At 39.3% G+C, this 22,779-nt stretch overlaps 1 protein-coding gene across 1 annotated transcript in view; it reads left to right on the top strand.

Annotated features, from left to right (window-relative positions):
• MARCH6 (membrane associated ring-CH-type finger 6) overlaps window positions 1-22,779 on the top strand; it is an 80,516-nt gene that overhangs the window by 36,291 nt on the left and 21,446 nt on the right. Inside the window, exons 6-19 of the mRNA XM_027520398.1 lie at window positions 1,677-1,845; window positions 3,317-3,506; window positions 4,984-5,045; window positions 5,678-5,710; window positions 9,514-9,565; window positions 11,292-11,350; window positions 12,589-12,669; window positions 13,118-13,186; window positions 13,271-13,345; window positions 14,311-14,445; window positions 16,269-16,388; window positions 17,349-17,449; window positions 19,928-20,065; window positions 20,977-21,181. Coding sequence (XP_027376199.1) covers window positions 1,677-1,845; window positions 3,317-3,506; window positions 4,984-5,045; window positions 5,678-5,710; window positions 9,514-9,565; window positions 11,292-11,350; window positions 12,589-12,669; window positions 13,118-13,186; window positions 13,271-13,345; window positions 14,311-14,445; window positions 16,269-16,388; window positions 17,349-17,449; window positions 19,928-20,065; window positions 20,977-21,181 — 1,489 coding nt within the window. The remainder of the gene's footprint in view (window positions 1-1,676; window positions 1,846-3,316; window positions 3,507-4,983; window positions 5,046-5,677; window positions 5,711-9,513; window positions 9,566-11,291; window positions 11,351-12,588; window positions 12,670-13,117; window positions 13,187-13,270; window positions 13,346-14,310; window positions 14,446-16,268; window positions 16,389-17,348; window positions 17,450-19,927; window positions 20,066-20,976; window positions 21,182-22,779) is intronic.

The following is a 22,779-nucleotide window of genomic DNA, read 5'->3' as shown; positions in this document are numbered from 1 at the left end:
AAGAATTGAACCAGTTTTTCTGAAAGCACTTATAGTTAAATCACTTATTTTTTCTGAGTAATGTTTCATTTTCTCTATATTTTCTGAAAGTTTACTTAAAATTTCTTAGTACCTTAGCAGGCGCTACATATTCCATAGCCCAGGTCTTCAACATCTCAAGGCACAGTCTGTCAGTTAACTATTACTACAAAACGTGCTGTCTCCAAAACTTGGTGCCTTAAAACAACAAGCGTTTTAATTCACTCGTAATTCCAGGGGTTAACAGTTTGGATTGGGCTCAGCTGATCAGTTTACCTGTTGGACTTGCCTCAGTTATGCCTGTGTGTCACTGAGGTGGGATGGTCTAAGATGAGGTACTTTGGTTCTTGCATATGACCTCTCTTCCAGAAGGCTAGTGGGGCTTCTTTACATGGTGATCTCAGGGCAGCCTTCTAAAAGGGTGAGGATGGAATCTTGAAAGCTCTCTTCTAGGCTTTGGAACTCAGGAATTCTCATTTATGGTCCAGATGGTTCCCAAACCAGCCCAGAGTTAAGGTGTGAGGAAAAAGCAGAGGATTCTACCAGGAGTCTGTCACTGTTTCAAGTCTGCGGTGAACGGTTGCTGTTCTTACTACTGGTGACAAGACAGGAGTCAAGAGGGGTCCCCACCTATCAAAATTTTAATGGTCTGGAGGGTTCCTTACCAGAGGGGTGATTATCATTCCTCTTTCTATTAAGATATATTCCAGATAGTATCTGAGGACCACATTATTCAGTTTGCAGCTTAAAGGCTGAGGTCTCCCAAATTGACCCTTCCTTAAGTCTCTATGAAGGGAAAAATGTCATTTTATTATGGTAGTGAATTTTCCAAAGGCTCCCAAAATTGTTGAGTTACCTTTGAATTATTTTAAAATCAGACATAGACCAGGGAAGGATATGCTCCTTCAGAGAGGAAAAGAACAAAGAAGTGTTCAGCAGTGTAATACTCTGTGTATTGTCCTGTGGATTGCCCATGATCTGTCAGAATTTGTTGAGGAGCTAACATACTTTAGTGTATTTGTAGTTAGCGTCAAAATTCAGTCTGCCTTCTGAATGAGGCGTTCATAAAGCTTCCCACAGGCTTCTTGCCTCACGTGTTGTGACCTGTGCGTCTCTCAACCTTCCTGTAGTGTCTTTGGACCTTACTAGAGGCTCTTCTTTTTGATTTGCTGATTCTGTTCATTCTCATGGGTTTAAGTATGAGCCAACCAAGTTGGTTAAACTTGTGTGTAAAATAAGGATAAGAAAATTCTTAGTAAGTGTTGGGCAGAGTCATTTATCTTTAGTAAATTCATGCATTTAATACTTGACCTTTGTCCAGTATTTGGCTACTCTTATTTTTTGCTTGCTGCCTTCATTTTTCTCAGTCATCCTCAAAGAGGCTGGATAGCTGGTTTATGTAGTTCTGATGTTATTCTTTGCCTTCTGTAATATAAACACATACAATACAAATACATAAATACAAATATTTGACCCTCTTATAGATAAAGTGCCACCATCCTCAGAAATAACTCTTTTTGAGAGACTGATTTTCACCAAAAAGTTACCACTTTTCTGGCTGTTCTTTCTAGATTTTTGTATAAAGTGAATGTTACCTTGGTTTCTTAACTTGAAGTGTTCTTTGGAGTAATTCTATATACCTCTTTTTTTTTAAACAGGGACAACTTGTTGGCGGATTGTTTGCAGGGTTGTTTTGTGGTGACGTGCACACTGTGCGCGTTCATCAGCCTGGTGTGGCTGCGAGAGCAGATCGTCCACGGGGGAGCCCCAATCTGGCTGGAGCATGCCGCTCCGCCCTTCAATGCTGCTGGGCATCACCAAAATGAGGTAAACCCTTCCGTCCCCGAATTCCTTTGATCTGGGTGGGACTACGAATTATTGTCCCCCTCCAGGATCCAAACGCTTGACTCCCGTGTCCCTCATTGCGAAGCAGGACAATGACAAGGTTTGGGAGAAGTTTAAGGGAGAAGTGAAAAATCAGAAGCACGTGGCTGTGACTTTGCCTGTTAGCTTCCTGGTGAGATGGGGGCAGTATTAGGTTGTGTACCGAGTGCACCTTCATTCCCTTCACCTGGGCTAACAGCTGCCTGGAACTTAATATCCAAATCTCCTTCATGTCCTTTTGACGTGCTCCTTAACATTAAGGAGGCCCCTTGCCCTCTTTGTTCATTAGTGTCTTCATGTGTAAAACAACTCAACCTTTGTCTTGGTAGAAACATTACCAAAAGTAGAAAAAAAGGAATACTGTTGATAACAGTCTTGTACAGTTTTTCTTTTTCTTAATGAGAGATGGCATGCAAGATGAAGAGCGTTTGCTTGAGGCATTACGAAGAGGACGGTATGATAAATGATTTTTAGTATCTTGTTTACTGAGAAACTACAGGGCTAAAGATATAGAAAAAAAAGAACTGACACATAAAAAAAAAATTTGCACCTTGTAAAATTTTTATTATGAAAAAATTGACTATAAAATTAACTCTATAAATAGTTAACGACAGTTTTTCATTTAAGTACCTTCGCTTTTTCTAGTGTTAGGATTGATTTCATCAAATTCCGCCATACCCTTTTCTCTACAGATTTAAGGGTACAGCTTCTTTGAAAACTACACATGTGAAAAAATGGGACTATAAAGCAAGTATGCTTTTCTTAATCTAGTGTTAGTACTTCATCATTGTATCTCATATTCTCTTATTAGAGTCTTTGTTACCTTTATAGGAGTTCAGTGTTTTAATTAACTGCAACTGGGTCTTTGCATTTGGTGGGTTGCAGAATTCAGGAAGAGGCAGAGAAATGAGTGTGTGGGAACTGATGACGTTCCTGTGGACAGGCTTAACCTGCAGTGCAGACATGAGAAATCTTTCCTCAGGTGTTAACTGATGACTGAGAATTAAGTTATATATCAGTATGTGTGTAAACAAGTAGAGTGCATAAATACATTTTCATCCCTGAAGTGATCAGTAAAAACAAGAGATTGCCTTATAAAGAAGGATTATGAAATGATGTATTCAAAATAGCCAGATTTGTTCATGTATTTTCTATAATGCTTTGTGAAATGTTAATCTCTAAATTATACTGAATGAACGTGTATACTGTTAAGTGAGTTGTGTTCTTATATTACCAAGTTGGTACAAATTCAGATACATTTAGAAGAGATGCCCTTGAGAGCTGATTTTTTGGAATTTTAGTAGAGTTTTTGTCTGTTTGCTAGTTTTGTTTTTTTAGAAAGGAGAATACAATTTGGAAATACAGCAAAACTGAGACAAGTTAGCCAAATTTCTGGTCTGTTCTGTCATTTTAGGCTCCAGCTGGAGGAAATGGTGCTGAAAATGTTGCCCCCGAGCAGCCTGCTAACCCCCCAGCAGAGAACGCGGTGGTGGGGGAAAACCCTGATGCCCAGGATGAGCAGGCGGAGGAGGAGGAGGAGGAGAACGAGGAGGAAGACGACGCGGGCGGGGAGGATGCCGCTGACGCCAACAACGGGGTGCAGGGTAATGGCTGCGGCTTGTCCCCACCCTTCCTCCACGACCATGAGTCCGTTCCCAGCTCCCCGGGGAGGGCTGCAGTCTTCAAAACTTCATGGGTTTGAAGTTCTGTTTGTAACCTGATTTTACTTTATTTTAGCAGACTTGTATTTATGGGCATTCATAAGCATGACATTCGTTTTAGCTATGAAGCAGGGCATGTTTTGTGTTTTAAAATTCCTCACACAGGACTTTTTATAGGATGGATAGGAAGTTGGAGTAGATACTATATTTTTTAAAAAGAAATTTTTAAAAAATACTATATTTTTTAAAAAGGAATTTACTACCATTTTATCTTATTCCTTTGCCATCTTTATTGAGTCAGTGCAACTTCTCTTATTAAAGAATTCTTGAAGTGTATTCCGCAGGCCAGACATCACCCAGAGACACTCATTTTCTGGCAGTATGTAAAAACTCTAGAATGTAAAAGAATGTCTGAGACCAGCCCACCAGTCAGCTGCCAGTAGGTCACCATGTTCTTTTCTTTCTCTGGCCCCAGAGGTTTCCTGTCAAGTGCTGCACTGTCTCTGGGTCCACTTACCATTGCTGAGTGTTTCCTCTGCACAGGCATGCAGACACTACGTCCTTGCCTTCCTGGAATTTCTGGTCTAGTTATGAAGCAGAAATACCCAAGTGAGCGAGTCTGTTATTACACAGTGTGATAAGTGTGCAGCTTACTCTGGGGGTGCTCCTGAGGAGAGACCTGTTTGAAATAATTCCCTGGGTAGCTCAGAGTAAGTGATAACCTGAGCTGTGGCTTGAAGGATGAGAGGAAGCCAGGTGTATAGTGGGAGCAAGGGGCCTTTGAAGGGAGAGGTGGGTGTATGTTCAGAGGCTCTGAGAGTACAGCTGCAGTGCCCCAGTGACAACCCTGGTTTCCGTCTGTTTCATGCAGTGGGTCCTGCCTGGACCTTCTTCCCTTCCTGTTCCACACAGTGTTTATACTGATCTCTTGCCCTTAAAATCTGTCAGTGATTTCCCCATTACACTAAAGAACAAAATAAAATCCAGGCTTCACTTTCCTTTTGTATCAGTATGATACGATCCCTGTCTGTCTTTCGTAAACATCCTCTACCACCCTCTTCCTCACCCAGAGAGTTCTAGTTGCCTGGGTTCTTCACTTTTCTCAAATCCACCAGGTTCATTCTTGATGCAGAGCTGCTGAATTCCTCTATTTCACATAATCCTATTTATGTCCTTTTTAGCGCTTATGTCACAGTCTGGAATCATCTAATTTATTTTGTGCATTGTGTTTGTTTATGTTTTTAAAAAATTGCCTAACTAGCAAATACTCAGTATGGAAAAATTTTAACTTTGGTTTAGCCTATTTTAACTGTTGTGTTTAACAACAGTTATAAAACACTGTTAAACACAACTTAAAAGAAAATGTCTTATTATTTATTAAACTCACATTCCAGAAGTAATATTTAAATTATATTTCCAGATGACATGAACTGGAATGCTTTAGAATGGGACCGAGCTGCAGAAGAGCTTACGTGGGAACGAGTAAGAGTTCTATCTATTAAGTGTCCTAGTGTTTTAATTCTAATGTATGTCTTAACGTTGGCCGTATTTAGATGGATACACTGATTTTGCAGTTATATTTGATGAAAATAATTACCAGAACTTCAGTTTCTAGAGGAAATTAAGTGATACATTGTGATGAAAATACTACAAATACTATGATAAAGATCTGTTAATGCCTTTTCTATCTTTTGGTACAAACCTTGTTTCACTTATGAAATTTATAACTTGAAATTGTGTACTTTTTAAAATGAAGTAACAATTTAAATATAAGTATTATTCTGATATTTCAGTTAACAAAACAGTATAGTGTATCTTGAAATCTTGACTGGCTCCATATCTAATGTAAGAATAAAAATCCAAGATGGAATTTTTTTTAACTTTATATAATTTGGATTAAAAGGATATACAAAATATAAAACTCCTACGATATGTTTTTCAGTCTCTGAAAATGATAGGCTCTTTTGGAAAGTAGTGGGTAAATATTATGTTTAAAGATATTGAAAGGAAAATGAGCTTTTTTCATAAATAAAATTTATTTTTAATAAAATTTATTTTCATAAATAGATAAAAATCCTGTTGAATCTTGATTTAATGCTTATTATTTATTTTAGATGCTAGGACTCGATGGATCACTAGTTTTTCTAGTAAGTAAAGCTAATCTTTTTTAATAATAGAATTGTAACTTTATTTGTCCTAGTGATTCAGTGATCTCAAATTTACAGTATTACAGTATATGGTTGCTTTTTATACTAAGGTCAAAATGCCATTTGATTTTTGATTACTTGGTGTATTGAAGAAAGTCTTTTTTGTGTATTGAAAATATTGGCAAAGCATAAACATAATGCTATTTTAAAAGGAAATTATTAAAAATATTTGAATTTTAGAAAAGAAAATGAAATACAAAGTTGATGGTAATTCAGAAAACTTGGCCTTCTTTTAAAGTCCCAGCTTGCTGTGTTTTAATGCCTGAATTGGTGAAAACAGCAGCTTTGAGATGTTCACAGAGAAAGCCCTGTTTGCAGAGCCTCACCTGTGTTTACCTTAACGATAAAGAGTATTAGTTTAAGGTCAAGAGCAGTTCTTCGAAGAACTTGTTCTTTAAGGTGAAATGATGTTTTTTCCAGGTTCTGTGATATAAAGTCACAGAACTCGCCCTTTGGGATTTTTGAATAGCTTTGGTTATCAAGATGATTTTGGCTGCAGGTAGCCAAACTCCAACTGACTGAAACTGTTAACATGAGAGGAAGTCCAGAGGAAGGATGGGCTTCAGGTGTGCTTGATCCAGGGGCCCAGCAATGTCATGGACCCAAATAATTTCCCTCTGCCATTCACAGTATTGGCCCTCCTCAAACTGCCTCTGGATGGAGCCAGAATAGGAATTGAGCTCATAGCTTGAGGATTTGAGGAACTCTATCTGATAATAATTCTCAGATTAGTAAGAAGGTTATATTCGTGAGCTCCTATTCAAGGTTAGATCACAGTCAGTATCAGTTCAGTTCAGTCGCTCAGTCGTGTCAGTCTCTTTGCGACCTCATGAACTGCAGCACACCAGGACTCCCTGTCCATCACCAGCTCCAGGAGCCTACTCAAACTAATGTCCATTGAGTCGGTGATGCCATCCAACCATCTCATCCTCTGTCATCCCCTTCTCCTCCTGCCCTCAATCTTTCCCAGCATCAGGGTCTTTTCCAATGAGTCAGCTCTTTGCATCAGGTGGCCAAAGTATTGGAGTTTCAGCTTCAACATCAGTCCTTCCAGTGAACACCCAGGACTGATCTCCTTTAGGATGGACTGGTTGGATCTCTTTGCAGTCCAAGGGACTCTCAAGAGTCTTCTCCAACACCACAGTTCAAAAGCATCAATTCTTAGGCGCTCAGCTTTCTTTATAGTCCAACTCTCACGTCCATACATGACTATTGGAAAAACCATAGCCTTGACTAGACGGACCTTTGTTGGCAAAGTAATGTCTCTGCTTTTTAATATGCTGTCTAGGTTGATCATAACTTTCCTTCCAAGGAGTAAGCGTCTTTTAATTTCATGGCTGCAGTCACCATCTGCAGTGATTTTGGAGCCCCCCAAAATAAAGTCAGCCACTGTTTCCATTGTTTCCCCATCTGTTTGCTGTGAAGTGATGGGACCAGATGCCATGATCTTAGTTTTTTGAATGTTGAGCTTTAAGCCAACTTTTTCACTCTCCACTTTCACTTTCATCAACAGGCTCTTTTAGTTCTTCTTTACTTACTGCCATAAGGGTGGTGTCATCTGCATATCTGAGGTTATTGATATTTGTCGTGGCAATCTTGATTCCAGCTTGTTCTTCATCCAGCCCAGCGTTTCTCATGACATACTCTGCATATAAGTTAAATAAGTAGGGTGACAATATACAGCGTTGACGTACTCCTTTTCCTATTTGGAACCAGTCTCTTGTTCCATATCCGGTTCTGTTGCTTCCTGACCTGTATACAGGTTTCTCAAGAGGCAGGTCAGGTGGTCTTGTATTCCCATCTCTTGAAGAATTTTCCAGTTTATTGTGATCCACACAGTCAAAGGCTTTGGCATAGTCAATAAAGCAGAAATAGATGTTTTTTGGAACTCTCTTGCTTTTTTGATGATCCAGCGGATGTTGGCAATTTGATCTCTGGTTCCTCTGCCTTTTCTAAAACCAGCTTGAACATCCGGAAGTTCATGGTTCATGTATTGCTGAAGCCTGGCTTGGAGAATTTTGAGCATTACTTTACTAGCGTGTGAAATGAGTGCAATTGTGCAGTAGTTTGAGCATTCTTTGGCATTGCCTTTCTTTGGGACTGGAATGAAAACTGACCTTTTCCAGTCCTGTAGCCACTGCTGAGTTTTCCAAATTTGCTGACACGTTGAGTGCAGCACTTTCACAGCATCATCTTTTAGGATTTGAAATAGCTCAACTGTGATTCCATCACCTCCACTAGCTTTGTTTGTAGTGATGCTTCCTAAAGCCCACTTGACTTCACATTCCAGGATGTCTGGTTTAGGTGAGTGATCATACCATCATGATTAACTGGGTCGTGAAGGTCTTTTTTGTACAGTTCTTCTGTGTATTCTTGCTACCTTTTCTTAATATCTTCTGCTTCTGTCAGAGCTATACCACTTCTGTCCTTTATTGAGCCCATCTTTGCATGAAATATTCCCTTGGTATCTCTGATTTTCTTGAAGAGATCCCTAGTCTTTCCCATTATATTGTTTTCCTCTGTTTCTTTGCAGTGATCACTGAGGAAGGCTTTCTTATCTCTCCTTGCTATTCTTTGCAACTCTGCATTCAGATGTTTATATCTTTCCTTTTCTTCTTTGCTTTTTGCTTCTCGTCTTTTCACAGCTATTTGTAAGGCCTCCCCAGACAGCCATTTTGCTTTTTTGCATTTCTTTTCCATGGGGATGGTCTTGATCCCTGTCTCCTGTACAGTGTCATGAACATCTGTCCATAGTTCACCAGGCACTCTATCTATCAGATCTAGGCCCTTAAATCTATTTCTCACTTCCACTGTATAATCATAAGGGATTATGATTCTATACAGTCAGTATAGAAGCTTGCTATTGTTTAGTCGCTCAGTCGTGTTTGACTCTTTTGTGACCCAATGTGCTGTAGCCCGCCAGGCTCCTCTGTCCATGGGATTTTCCAGGCAAGAATGCTAGAGTGGGTTGCCATTTCCTTTTCCAGGGAATCTTCCTGACTCACGAATCGAACCCATGTCTCCTGCATTGGCAGGCGGAGTCTTTTTCACTGAGCCACCTTTTGTCCTTTATTGCGTTTAGTTTCTCATAGATGAGAGACCTTAAAGAAGGCATAAAAACACACTGAACACTGAAAGAAGTGCTGTGCAGTTTACATTAATATGTTCAGAAATAACGTGGTTTTCAAATTTTTCTTTATTTGGATATTTTAGTGTTGTGATACAAGTGAAATCTGGTGTTTATGAGAATCTATACAGTTCATGGTATATTATTAATTTCTGAAGAGGAAGTGTTTATGGATTAATTTGATTTTTTTAATATGTGACATTAAGAACTTCGAGTTCTTTAGGTTTAGTTTTAGGAGCTACCTGGGGATTTCCAGCTGGTGCTAGGGGTAAAGAACCCACCTGATAATGCATGATATGTAAGAGTTGCATGTTCGAGCCCCATGTCGGGAAGATCCCCTGGAGGAGTGCATGGCAAGCCACTCCAGTTTTCTTGCCTGGAAAATCCATGGACAGAGGAGCCTGGCGGGCTATAGTCCATAGGGTCGCAAAGAGTTGGGCAGAACTGAGCAACTTAGCACACACACATGAGCTATCTAATGAAAAATGAAAAGTTGCATATAATTTCTGAATGAAATCTCAAGATTATAGTAAAAATTTCAATCTTCTTAAGTAAGTGAATTAAATGTAAATCCAATAGGAGATGAATATGTTTTATTAATCTTTTTTTTCTTTAGGAACATGTCTTTTGGGTGGTGTCTTTAAACACATTGTTCATTCTCGTTTTTGGTAAGTGGTGTTTTGCTTTTATTTATGATATTATGATAGAAGTTTAGTTTTCTTGGACCTTGTTACAGGTTTTGTTTTGTTTTAACCTTATATGAAATATAAGAATGGAATATTTGAATGGAATTTATATGGAGTATATGAAAGGAGTTTTAGATAGTCATCTGGCATAAGAAGGCCCTAGGTATACAGATATTTTCTTTCCTGAGCAGCACTGACTGCTGTTACTGCCAGCTCTACTTCTGTTGGGCATTTCTGTGTCTCTTCTTGTAGCAGCTGGTTTCAGACTGACTTGAGAATACACAGTGTCCCACTTTTGAAATTAATTTTGTGCTGGTTATCTCTGTGTTCTTTCCTGTGGCAGAAGGTCTTGTTTTTAATCTGATAAAAAGTCCTGACCAAGACCTTACCAGAGACCTTGGCTTGGGAGCTGTCACAGAGCGAGATATGGGTTTGAGGAAAGACAGTGAACTTAGCCCGAGTGTCACTCCCCTCAGAACCAGATTCCAGTAATGCCATGACTTCCAAACACTTCACAGCTGTACCTGTGAGGTTTGTGTGACAGCACTGAGAGTTCCTCCAGTTGGGAGTCATGAGAGAAAGAAAGGCAGAATTCAGAGGTAGCTCACAGGTTTTTCTGCTTTGGGGGAAGATAGTGAAACTGAGTCAAGTAACTAAGGTTCCTCCAGCAGTTCTTCAAGGTGGAGTCTGATAGACTTGGGTCATTGGTTAGACCGTGTTTCGGGTCTCCCAGAGAGAGACTGCAGGCTGCAGACTGACCTTAGAATCCTCTTAGTGCCTCACCATCTGCCCCTTTCTAATTGCTTCTTGATGACGTCTGCTACCTTGCTCCTTTGTCTCTGTATTTCCTCTAAACTGGAAGTTAGATCTAAGACCCGATTTCATTCAGGGTCAATACTTGTAGGACAAAACCTTCACTAGTCATACGTTGCCTGATAATACATGTCAGGAGGTACCTGATGTTCGGTTCTCCACCTTTGTCTTTGGTTCAGGTCATGGTATCTTGAAGCCATTATTATTAGGTTTCATGTTTCCCTTTAACCACCAGAGAGTAATCTGTGGTAGGTGGTATTTTAGTATCATGCAAATATCTAGTGTTCCATCAACTTTTTACCTAGTAATTTTATTAGCCATTGATATTTGCCTGGATTAATTGATTTTTATTAGGCATTGCAAAATGGTAATTTTCAAATTTTAAACATTCATTGGCTGGTTTTCCTATGAAGAAAAGCTTGTTCTTACCAGTTGGAACCATTTAGTTAATCTGAAGCACCAGGTCGGATGTGCAGTTCTTTCCCTTTAATTATTAGCACAAACTGCTTTCCTTGCTGATAAAAATGTTTTGTGTTATGTTGCTTTTTTTCCTCTTGTGGTTTTTGGCACTCCCTTTTTTGAATATTATGAACTCATGCATTTGTATATATTCTGTATTTTCTTTAGTTTTAGGGTTCTTTTTGACGCTCATAGCTTCTTCTCTTTGGCCTGTGAGACCCTTTTCACAATGGATCTTGTGTCCTTTCAACATGAGCTTATTAGAGCTTGATAACTTTTTTGTTCTCTGGTTCTAGAGAATACCACAGGCAGTACATTTTTGGTTCTGGGATCTTTCATTTCTCTAAGAAGCCTTTGTTCCTTTTAGTGGGGTTGGTACTAGGAGTGTTCATTGTTTTGATTTTGAAGTTTTCATTGAGTTTTTCCCCCCTTTTAGCATTTTGCCCTTACCACATCGGTCACTTTTCCCTTGTTGGTTTGGGATTTGAAGAACACGTGAGTATGATACTTTTACAAACTTAATTTCAGTAATTAAACCCCAAATTTAATGTCTGTTGAGTAAGTAATAATATTGTAAAGAGTTACTTCATTCCTGTCTGCCTTACATGAAGGAGTAGTTATCCAGCACCACCTTGTTCACATCTTGAGCCAAAAGCGGCTCAAGACATAGAAATGCTGGGAGGTGTGGAAGGTGTTCTCTGAACCTCGTGAGGCATAGTCTTCCTCCCTGTGGGGCAGGTGGGAGACACACCGTGGGGAAGCTTTCTTACAGACTGACCTTTCACCTGACCACTGGCTTGTGAGCTCTGCTCTCTCCCTTTTCCTGAGTTGCCTCATAGTGAATTTAGAAAGGTAACGAGATATTAATCAGTTTTTTAAAATGTTGATATGTGTCAGAATGACGAACTGTATTATCTTCTAAATAGTTTGCTCTAATTTTGACATTTGTGGTTATTTTCCAGAGGTAGATAAATATTGGGATGCACAACTACTATTTTCGGCAGGGGGGTCCCCAGAAAGAGTTAGTTCTTTAAGGACAGCTAGCATAGTTGGAACATTCTGGTCCATTTGTGTGTGTGAATCCTGAGAGATCACATTCTGAAGTTTCCGAAATGGCAAAGAGACATGTTTTGGTATTTAAATACACCTCTCCAGATTCTCACTAGATGAATGCGAGAACTTGAAAAGTCAGATAAATACTTTGATATATTTTAATAGCACTTGCTGTGTGAAACTCAGGAACCAAAAGGTGAGCAGTGTTTGTCAGGATCCAAGCTCTTGCTCTTTGTAAGCTGAGAATGAAACAGATTTAGAGAGCAAAGAAACCTGGAACCGTGGCGGTAGGAGAGAAAGTGGCTTGGTTGCACATGGCCGGTGAATAGCCCAGGCCGTGTGCTGCTGCTTTCAGCACTCAGCCTTTAGCAGGTCCACTTCAGCGTGGACTAGAGTGCAGACTGTTACAGCTTCTTCTTATTTTTGTAAAATTTAATTCACTGTACTCTGATTTTGTCTGCTTGAGCAAAGTGTTACTCTTTAATTTCTCCTCATCTTTTTGTAGTAAATCTCAGTCAGTGGAAGAATCCGGTTTGCTGAGTTGTCATCCAGAGGGGATTTTATGGACGTTTGCTAGTTATAGGGAATTATATAGTGAACTTGGATTGTTTAATAAACATTTTTTAACGGATATAGGCCATGTAGTAAAATTAATATTTTATTTATTTTCTTTTGTCTAGGTCCAAGCATCTCATTTTGAAGGCCTAATCACAACCATAGTTGGGTATATACTTTTAGCAATAACATTGATAATTTGTCATGTATCCTTTAATGAACCAGGTTGGTGTTCAGTGATGTTATTATTATTAATCCAAGAGTTGTTCTTATTAATGAAAACTATTTTTCTCCACTAGTCCTTTTTAGTAGAAATTGTGGGTATTTGTAGTGAGGATGAGAGCAGAAAAAATATGAGATAAATTAATTCTGTCTGTCAGATAGTGCTGAGTGTTGCCTAGTTACCTGTTTCATTGTGTCTTTATCATTTTTAAATAAAAATTTTTTTTTTTGGTTGGAGTATAGTTGATTTACATGTGTTTTACAGCAAAGTGATTCAGTTATACGTATATATGCATTATTTTTGAAAATAATTCTTTTCCATTATGATTTATCATAGGATATTAAATGTTTCTCTGTGCTCTACAGTAGGACCTTGCTGTTTATCTGTATCTTTTCTTAAATGTTCAGTTTTTCCTTGACGACATGCTGTAGGGGTTGGCAACTCTTGTTAAATTTCATAGGTCTCGTCGCTTGCTGGGAGTCTGCTATATTGTTGTGAAGGTAATTAATTCCTTTTTATAAATTGAGACTGGAAATGCTTTCTCCCCATTTAGGTGATATTGATGACCTTTATTTTTACTTAAGGTCTCTTTGTTAGTGGTGGTAGAAATTGGAGTTTTCCCTCTCATTTGTGGCTGGTGGCTGGATATCTGTTCCTTGGTGAGTTTATTTTTCATTATCTAATACAATCGAATAATTTAAAAGCTTTTTAAAAAGTCTTTAGAATGGGTTCCTTTTACTGGAAAGCCAATATTTGATGATAATTTATTTTTTTTTGAGAATGTATCATCGTAGATTCTCAATGTTGCTAATTTTTCCTGAGTACCTGATTTTTGTGAGGTTTTGTACACATTTTTGATGTTCGAGTGTTTTGACTGGAACCTTTCTAATAATTAGTGAAGAACTTTCTTAACTCTTCTCACTTTTATAAAGATGCCAAGATGTTATAAACGTAAAAAGAGTAAATCAAAGGAGTTCCCTGGTGGTCTGCTGGTTAGGACTCAGCACTTTTACTGCTTATGGTCCAGGTTCAGCCCCTGGTTGGGAAACTCCTCAGAGAAAGAAAAAAGGGGAAAAAAAAAAAAAAAGCAGTCTTATAAGAAGACTACCTTTATAGTAGTAAATTCAACCCTAACCATTTGTTTTAACTAAGATGCTCAGTCTTGATTAAAATCTTTAATGGCTGTCAGTGATAATCAGTTTCTTCTCAAAAAATATTTAAATATAGAAAAGCTGCCTTTTCTGAGGTGACATTTTCTCTCATACCATAGTATTAAAACCCACCATTAATTTAGATCTGTAACCAAGAAAAGAAGGTATTATGGTAACATAAATGTTTCTTTCACAATGGCAGTATTGGTAAAGTTCTTATTCACAAATTGGTCTGTCAATATTGCCTCTTTTAAAATTTTCAAAATGTCATGTATGTCTTTGAAATAGCATCCAACCCTAATATTGTTTGTATTTCTGTGATACTATGAAATAAATGCCTTTAAGGGAACAGTAATCCTAGAAACATCAGAACTTACATGTATGGTGATTCATTCACTTCCTAGAATGTGAAGATGTTAATTCAACAGAGGTAAGTGGTACAGATCTCTCTCACCTGTTCTGTCTTGATTTAGGAAATGTTTGACGCTACTCTGAAAGATCGGGAGCTGAGCTTTCAGTCGGCCCCAGGCACTACCATGTTCCTGCACTGGCTGGTGGGAATGGTGTATGTGTTCTACTTTGCCTCCTTCATTCTGTTACTGAGAGAGGTAAGCTCCACGGGAAGTGCCAACATTGCACATTCATGGAAAGGACTTCTGCTTTAACCACATGGCATGCCTTAAAGGCTATGATGATTTCCTAGCTAAGTCTTTTTCTCTTTTTCTTTGTTCTGAGAGGGAATAGCTATAGACTAGTTTGGCTCAATTGCTTTAAACCATTTTTTAGTAATTGGTCTCAAAAACTGGCAAGTTTTATTATTTCCATCAGTTTGAAATATGAGTAGAGTGAGGGGAAAAGTTAAATAAAAGCACATGTTTTACTTGGTATGTATTTTAACCATCCTCAAATATGTGTTCTTGGACTTTTTATGTGATATGAGCCTGTTTTGGATTTCATTCAAGGACATGCTAGAAATTCCCAAAGGGTATGGTTTCACAGGATCAGATATATACAATGATCTTGAAGCCGTTAATACTTCTTAAGTATAGTGTTATAGAGGGCCTCCTTTATGATTCTGGTTCAGTCGCCAGATGGGAACTTTTACTAATCCTGTTTTCAGAATACGGTCCTTACTGATGTGAAGACAGTAAAACAGTGTGAGTATTTGACTAGGATGCATCTCATGCTTAGTCATCTGGTGCAAAAGGAAGTGTGAGACTTGAGTAGTTGTAATAAATGTACTTTTTGCTCTGAATTCTTTCCCCAAATAGTACTGTACACTTACTCTGTGCCACCCTCTGTGCTGTATGCTGGGGTAATCGTGAGAAACAAGGACAGTGTCTACTCAGTGTTACATTCTGGGAAGGAATACAGCCATGGAACAAATCCGCTTACTCTATGAGAGCAGTGTGGAGAAGTGGGGCTGAAGGAGCAGGCTGGCGACTAGTCCAGTGTGAATGGAATACTAACACACAAAGGTTTAAAGCTGTTCATGATTACTCTGCTCTTCTGAGAGATTTGAGGAGCTAGGGATGAGGTGGGGTCCAAAATATTCTCCTGAAACATAAGAGTATAAGTTCAGTAAATTCTGTTTGCAAATAAAGCCTGTATTCTTGTTTTGAAACTAGTGATTAAAACTAAGTGTATTTTTCAAATTGTAATTTTATGTGACCTCTAAATTACATTGTTCATTGATAAAATATTTTATACTGAATTTTTTCATTTTATCAATGTGGTAGTTTTTTGTTGATACAGAATCCTAGTATTTTGGAGTTAGATGGAAACTTAAAGGTCATGTGTAATAACTGCTTTGTTTGGAAGATGGAAAAATAGAATTTGGGCAGATGAGAGACTTTACACAGGGCAGCTCAGTGAGTTTGGGCCACCCAGAACTAACCCTCAGGCTCATCCATTGCCCCATCACCTACAACCTCTAGAGTTGATGCTTTCTCTTGAGCCAGCGAAAAAGATGTAATAGGTAGTCACTTAAGATACTGAGAAGCGAAGGGGTTTCTTAATTAAGGTAAGTCTTCTTGGAAAGTGTAAGACTGAAATCACATCTTTTGTTTAGGATAATTATAAATTATAACCAAATTCTTCCCAGATTATAGAATATAGTTATAATTTTTCTAAAAATACTAATTTTTATAAAAATACTTATTGTTCATCTTGGAGGTCTAGATTTCTTGACAAATTATACTTAGTAAATTTTTTCCATTGAATGGTTAAAAGCATCAGAGAACATCAGGCACAGGATAGTTTTAATTCTGATATAGGAACTTCTTTTCCAAGTAGAGTAACATGAATTTTCTAGGGCCAATTTTTTAAGATGCTAAAATAATTTTAAAAGCTTCTCTGTTAATGTTTTAGCTCATATGCAGAAGCGGAAGACATTGATGGATATTTATAGCATTTGAAATAAAATTTTCAGGTACTTCGACCTGGTGTTTTATGGTTTCTAAGGAATTTGAATGATCCAGATTTTAATCCAGTACAAGAAATGATTCACTTGCCTATTTATAGGCATCTTCGAAGATTTATTTTGTCAGTGGTAAGTGTATTTTTTTTTTTATTGATTTTGAAGTAAAATGGGCTACCCTTGAGTTTTTTTGTTTTTTGGTCAGAAGGACTGGTAGAGTGGATTGAATAATTTAGGTTTATCTACGCCTGTGGAAGTTGGTTATCAAATACTTATTTTGTTGGTTACTTTGATAAAATAAAATGTTAGTAAACAAAAATGCCTTTTAGTTCTTTAGAAGTATAATTAATTGCCAAATTATGGGTTTCAGAATTATATTTAATTTGCATTTAAGCAATAGAGACTTGTTAATAGCTTCTAAATTAAACTCTTGGGACTTCCCAAGTGGTGCTGTGGTAAGGTATCCACCTGCCGATGCAGGAGATGCCAGAGATGTGGGTTCAATCCCTGGGTCAGGAAGATCTGGAGGAGGGCATGACAATTCACTGCAGTATTCTTGACTGGAAAATTCCATAGACAGAGGAGCCTGGCTGGCTGTGTAGTCCATGGGTTTGCAGAGAGTCAGACACAGCTAAGTGACTGAGCACAGCACATTAAACTCTTAATAGAACCATCTCAAAATTTCTTCCCTGGGTGGAAAAAGAAATTGCCTAGTTAAATCTTAAGTTTTTCCAAGATAAAATTCTAAAAGCAATATTGTGTGCCCTTTGGAAACTTGTGCCATTAGTATGGGTTCTCTCTTATTGTCACTGGTGATTTATTATGAGACAGTTCTGATCCTTCATTGTGAATTTCTAGCTCTCTTTTCATATACCATGCCATGGTTATCCTTTGTGGCTCCTGTCTGAGCCCTTGTGTCCTAGAGAGAGAGGAGCAGCTGTCCTAGGAACGCGTCTTCACACAGAGTGACCCAGGTGTAGTGTGTTGAGTGAGAACACTCAGTGCCCTGGGCATACGTCTACCTAAACAGGAGTCTGCCATCTCTCACGGATGGTGACGGTGGTGCCCGGCCTGCCCTTTCTCCTGTTGCAGATTGTCTTCGGCTCCATCGTACTCCTAATGCTGTGGCTGCCTATACGGATAATCAAGAGTCTGCTGCCTCATTTTCTTCCATACAACGTCATGCTCTATAGGTAAGTTTTTGACATTTGGAAGCTTTACTAATTAAAAGTCTGTTAGGGATTTGATACTCAGAGTACATACATTTAATAAAACATTTCATTTCTCACAGATGTTAACAGTCATCTGATAACTAAATTTTTCCATATGAACATTAGCAGTTATATTTTCCAAAGAAAGACTTTTTTCTGCAAATACAGTGTGCCTTTGTTTAGCATCAAAATGTTAGCATTCCTAATGAGAGATACTTAGTAATGTCATCTTTATATGAAAAGTATTACATCATAGATAAGGTAGCCATAGTTAAACATGTAATTACAGATGAAGATAGGATCTAGGGCTTATAAATGGAAAAATATTATTTTGATTTAAAGACTAAAGTAACCTGGAAACCTAGTCTCCTACATTTCCTTCTTCAGTGATTTGTATCTTCTCTTCAATCATCTAAATATGCCAGGCAAATTGAATTTCTTCCTCAGATTTACTTGTAATTGTCTTTAAATCTTGTCAGTTCTAATTCTTTATGATCTCTTATATAAATCAATATGATATACCACTTAGTATTTTAGGCCTTTTTCTTTTTCTCCATTTATAATCCATCTGTAACAAATCTGCCTCTTCCTCCATAATATGCATAGTAATATCTGGGTAGTTTAGAATGACATACAAGGCTTGGCATAATCTCACACTGCCTTTTGAGCATCTTGTCCAGTATCGTCTGACTGGAATTCTACTCCACAGCCCCACGCAGCCTCCATTGAGTCTGCCCATAAAGGCCTAGCTGTTCCTGGTCTTTCCCTCTCTGTTTGTAGTGACCTTCTGCAAGCTTTTGCTGTTTCTCCTCAGAATCCAAATTGAGGTTTTATTCTCTTGAGTTTTTTGCTATCTAGAGTAAGTTACCTCCCCGTCCTTGTATGTTTCAGTGGTTGTAGGGAGAACCAGGAAGCACAGTTGGTTTTATGTATTGTTGAAATAGTCCCATTTTGGTACTCGATTATACCTTGAAGTTTAATGGAGATTTTGTAGCAGTGTTTAGTGCATTCTTACATTCAGCAAGATTGAAGGCCCATCATATACTAGGTGCTTCTCTGTGTACAAGGGATGTAACAGTGAACAAGTCAGAATCAAGAAAAATCTGTGTCCTTCTGGACTTGTTTTTCAGTGGGGGAGACAGCCAATAAAATAGGTAAAATATGTGATATGTCAGAGAATCATAAGTGCTGTGGGAAAAAATGAACAAAGAAGTGACTAGTGAGGCCCTGAGGTGACAGTTGAGGAGGCCCTGAGGAGGTGACAAGGGAGTGAGCCACATGAATCTCTGAAGGCAAAGGGCCCTTTGCAGCTGGGCAGGCATGTGCTGCGTCATTGAGTTTGGGTTGAGGAGCAGCCGGAGGCCAGTTTGGCTGCAGTGAAAGAAGGAGAAAAGTAGTTGGCTGTGGGTCAGAGAGGTCGTGGGAAGCTGGGTCCTACAGAGCCTTGTAAGCCACGGTAAGCACTTCGGCTTCGAGTGATTTGAGGGGTGGGGGTTTTGGAGAGGTTGAGCAGAGAGAGGAGTGATCTGACATAGGTTTCCCGGGGATCAGTCTGGGTACTGTGATGAGAAGAGCCAGGGTTGGGATGGCCACGGCAGAAGCAGGAAGCCAGCCAGGAGGGTAGTGGCACATCCTGGTGAGAGGTGAGGGTAGCTGAGATGGAGGAAGTGGCTGTGGAGTCAGGAGAGGTGGTTCGATTTAGGGTACGATTAGGGTACAGTCTGTAGGATTCTCTGGGTGTTTGAATGAAGGGTGAAGAACTTAGGCAGCGAAGGATCTAAATTTCTGTCCTGAGCACCTGAAGGGTGGAGTTGCCATTTACTAAGAAGAGGGAGATTGTGGAGGAGCAGGGTTTAAGGAGGAGTGGGAATTTGATACTGAACACGATCAATTTAAGGTGTCTTGGGTGTTCTGTGAAACATTGGGTTGGCTCTTTGGGTATGTAAGTTAAGGATTAGGGCAGATGTCTGATAGTACATAGAAGTTTACAGAAACTTGCTGTCTTAAGCCACAGGAGGTTGCGTGCATCCAAAGAGCACATGCAGATGAGAATAGAGAGATCAGGGGAGCCTTTCATTGTGTCCAAGTCAGGGAAATGAGGAGGAACCAACACGCCTTGGCGAGGTGTCCATGGAGAAAATGTTCTGAGGAGCGCAGAGTGGCCAGTGGTGTAATACACTACTAATATTGCACGTGAGTTGAGGACCAGGACCTGCTCGTCATTCTAACAACACGACGGTCATGGCAGTCTTTATCAGGAACAGTTTTGGTGATGTTTGAGGGAGATGCCTTGTTGTCTTCAACTGAGAGTGGATGTGAGGTGATAAAGGCAGTAAGTTCATGTGACTCTTCAAGGAGTTTTACCATCATTCCATTAAATGTTTAATATGGTACAGGGTGGGGGTGACAATGGAAAATTGAATCCACATTGTGAATTATGGCTTTTTGTAATTGTCTTAGTGATGCTCCAGTGAGTGAACTGTCCCTTGAGCTGCTTCTGCTTCAGGTTGTCTTACCAGCGTTACTCGAACAGGGACACACGCGGCAGTGGCTGAAGGGACTGGTGCGAGCCTGGACTGTCACTGCTGGATACTTGCTGTAAGTACGGCAGGTACCTCGTAGGCATATCATTTGTTATCGTTTAATAACCGTTTTGAAAAAGCATGCCCCACTCAGGAAGAGTTAGTTTTAATAAGAGACATTTTGATGATATCTGCAAGTGTATATAATACTTATTAAAACTTTTCTCATCATTGCTATCCTTTTAAGGAGAATGTATACATGTTTTGGGAGGCTTCCAAGGTGGGTCAGTGTTAAAAATCACCTGCCATGCACACTTACTGGATTATAGTCAAGTGTAAACATAAGTTTTATATACACTCAGAAACCACAAGTCTTGACCCCTTTACTGCAGTGTTGGCTCTGTTGTGGTGTCCCGAGCTAGACCCACAGTACCTCCAGGGGATGCCCGTGTGCATTGGGTTCCACTTGAACATGTGTCCTTCTCTGACGGCTCAGTGCCTGCCATGCCTCCTCCCTCCCCATCTCATTTGTGGCTTGGAGGTTTTAGTTGAGCTGCATGTCATAGCAGACACGGTAGTTATCTATAGTGAAAAGAGAAATTGATACTTTTTTCCCTAAAATTCTTCACATAGGGTATCTTGTATATTGTACACTTTGAGTATCTTGTATATTGTACACTTTTTTTTTTCCAGTTACTGATTTTTCTCAGATGTTGGCTGAAGAAAACATAAAATAGATCGAATTTATGGGGTATTCTGTATGTTAATTAACTTTACATTTGGAAGGGTTTCATTTAAAGCAGGCAGCAACATTTAGAGCAGATTAAGGTAATGGTAATGCTCTGCATAGATTCTACTTAGACCTTTTCTTCCCTAAGTAATAATTATTAAGGGTCACCAATAATTATAATAATTGTTATTAAAGACAGTGTCATATCTGCTGTTTTATTCTGAGTGAGAATTTTCACTGATGCAATTTTTACACAGGGATCTTCATTCCTACTTGTTGGGAGACCAGGAAGAAAATGAGAACAGTGCAAACCAACAGGTTAACAATAACCAGCATGCTCGAAATAACAACGCTATTCCCGTGGTAGGGGAAGGCCTGCACGCAGCCCACCAAGCCATACTCCAGCAGGGCGGGCCTGTTGGCTTTCAGCCTTACCGCCGGCCTTTAAATTTTCCACTCAGGGTAGGTACTGTACAGACTTAACAGAAGATCTTTCAGATTTCTGTTGAGAGCTTTTGCTGCTGTTATTGGTGCTGTTAGTATAGAGTCCTTGGTATAAACACATCTTACAGTCTTCTGAGGAGAACCTACCTTTCACTCCTCTCATTCTACAACACGTTATGTATGTAAATGTCAGGTAAGTTTATCAAATTAGACGTGGGCCATGGAGTTGGGCTTCCATGTGCCATTGGCCCCTGCCATTTGTAAGGAACAAGAAGACCCTAGATCAAATAAGAAATTAACATTCTTGATTCATATCCGTCAGGAACTGGAATCTGCATTTTAGAGTTTTTCTCTCTTTAATCCTTGCAGTATTAATCCCAGTGCTCCAAGGAATGAGTAGTAATCTTTTATTTATATCTGATAAAACTGAAGACCAGATTGGTTAAGGAAGTGCCTGCCAAGGTCACCAAGACCTTCCTCCAGATGCTACCAAAACTAATCCTTCAGGGGTCTCCAGGGACCTTCAGGGTGTTAAATTCAATGGTCAGGTCTTAGTCCTCACCTCACTTGCTATATTAGTAGCATGTTACATGATTGCCCACTTCTTGTTCCACAAAACACTTTTTTGGAAGTTGTTCAAGAAGCTTCATGGAGGAGTCGATACTTTTAAATCTTTAAAGTTAGGAGATCAAGCAGATTTAAAAAAGCAGGTGGGAAAAGGCATTCCAGGCCCGTTGTCAGGATAGGAGGCACGTTAAGATGTATGGACCTGCAGGGAAGTGAACGGATGGAGTTGAGGCAGGAGGTGTAGGCGAACTGCCAGAGATGGAGGAGCTGTGAGAAACGAGGCTCTTCAGTTGACAAAAGATCCTTTCCTAACCAGATGGTACTTTGTGGTCCAGATTAGAGAGAGGACTACCACGGGGTCTGTCAGGCAGGCAGTGGAAGCTGACCGAGTCTCCATGCCTGGTCGTGCAGTGTTATCGCCGGTGCTTGCCGTCTCCCTGCCGGAGCCTTGCCCTCAGGGCCTGGTTGGGTCCCGGCAGGAAGCACTCTTTATCTTTCTGTCCAGGATGGCCACTTCCTTCTTGCCTCAGCGTGTTTCCTTTCTGTCTACACTTTTCCATATAGGAGCCACCAGCTATAGCTAGGATGATTGTTTACTTTTAAACTTAATTAAAAATAAATACCACTTGTAGACATGTGGTAAATTATCTTGAATGGTGGGTATTCCTTCACAGCATATATGTGTGTGAGATCACATTGAACACTTTAAATATATTATTAATATAGTTTAATTTGTCATTTATATCAATTAAGCTGAAAAAGTAAAAAATAAAATTCTTGTAGACATACTCTAAGTACCTAGAATTTTAAATTCCGGCATTCATTCGCACTGATCCCCGGTGAAGTGCTGGGTGGCCTCATGTACCCGTAGCTCCTGTGTCCAGCAGTGCAGGTGTAGACATCTCCATCATCAGAGTGTTCTGATTGGATGGCATTGTTAGACAGTAAGCTTTCTTTTCATGAAAAGTTGTTTTTGAGAATTTGATAAAAATAAGTGACTATTTTTAGTTTTAATTAATAGTGAGGGAAAATGTAAGTTGATCGTGTTT

This window comes from Bos indicus x Bos taurus, chromosome 20, assembly GCF_003369695.1.
Source record: "Bos indicus x Bos taurus breed Angus x Brahman F1 hybrid chromosome 20, Bos_hybrid_MaternalHap_v2.0, whole genome shotgun sequence".
In the NCBI taxonomy this organism is placed as follows: domain Eukaryota; kingdom Metazoa; phylum Chordata; class Mammalia; order Artiodactyla; family Bovidae; genus Bos; species Bos indicus x Bos taurus.
Note: the sequence above shows the minus strand (reverse complement) of the source record. Positions and strands in the feature narration are given on the sequence as shown.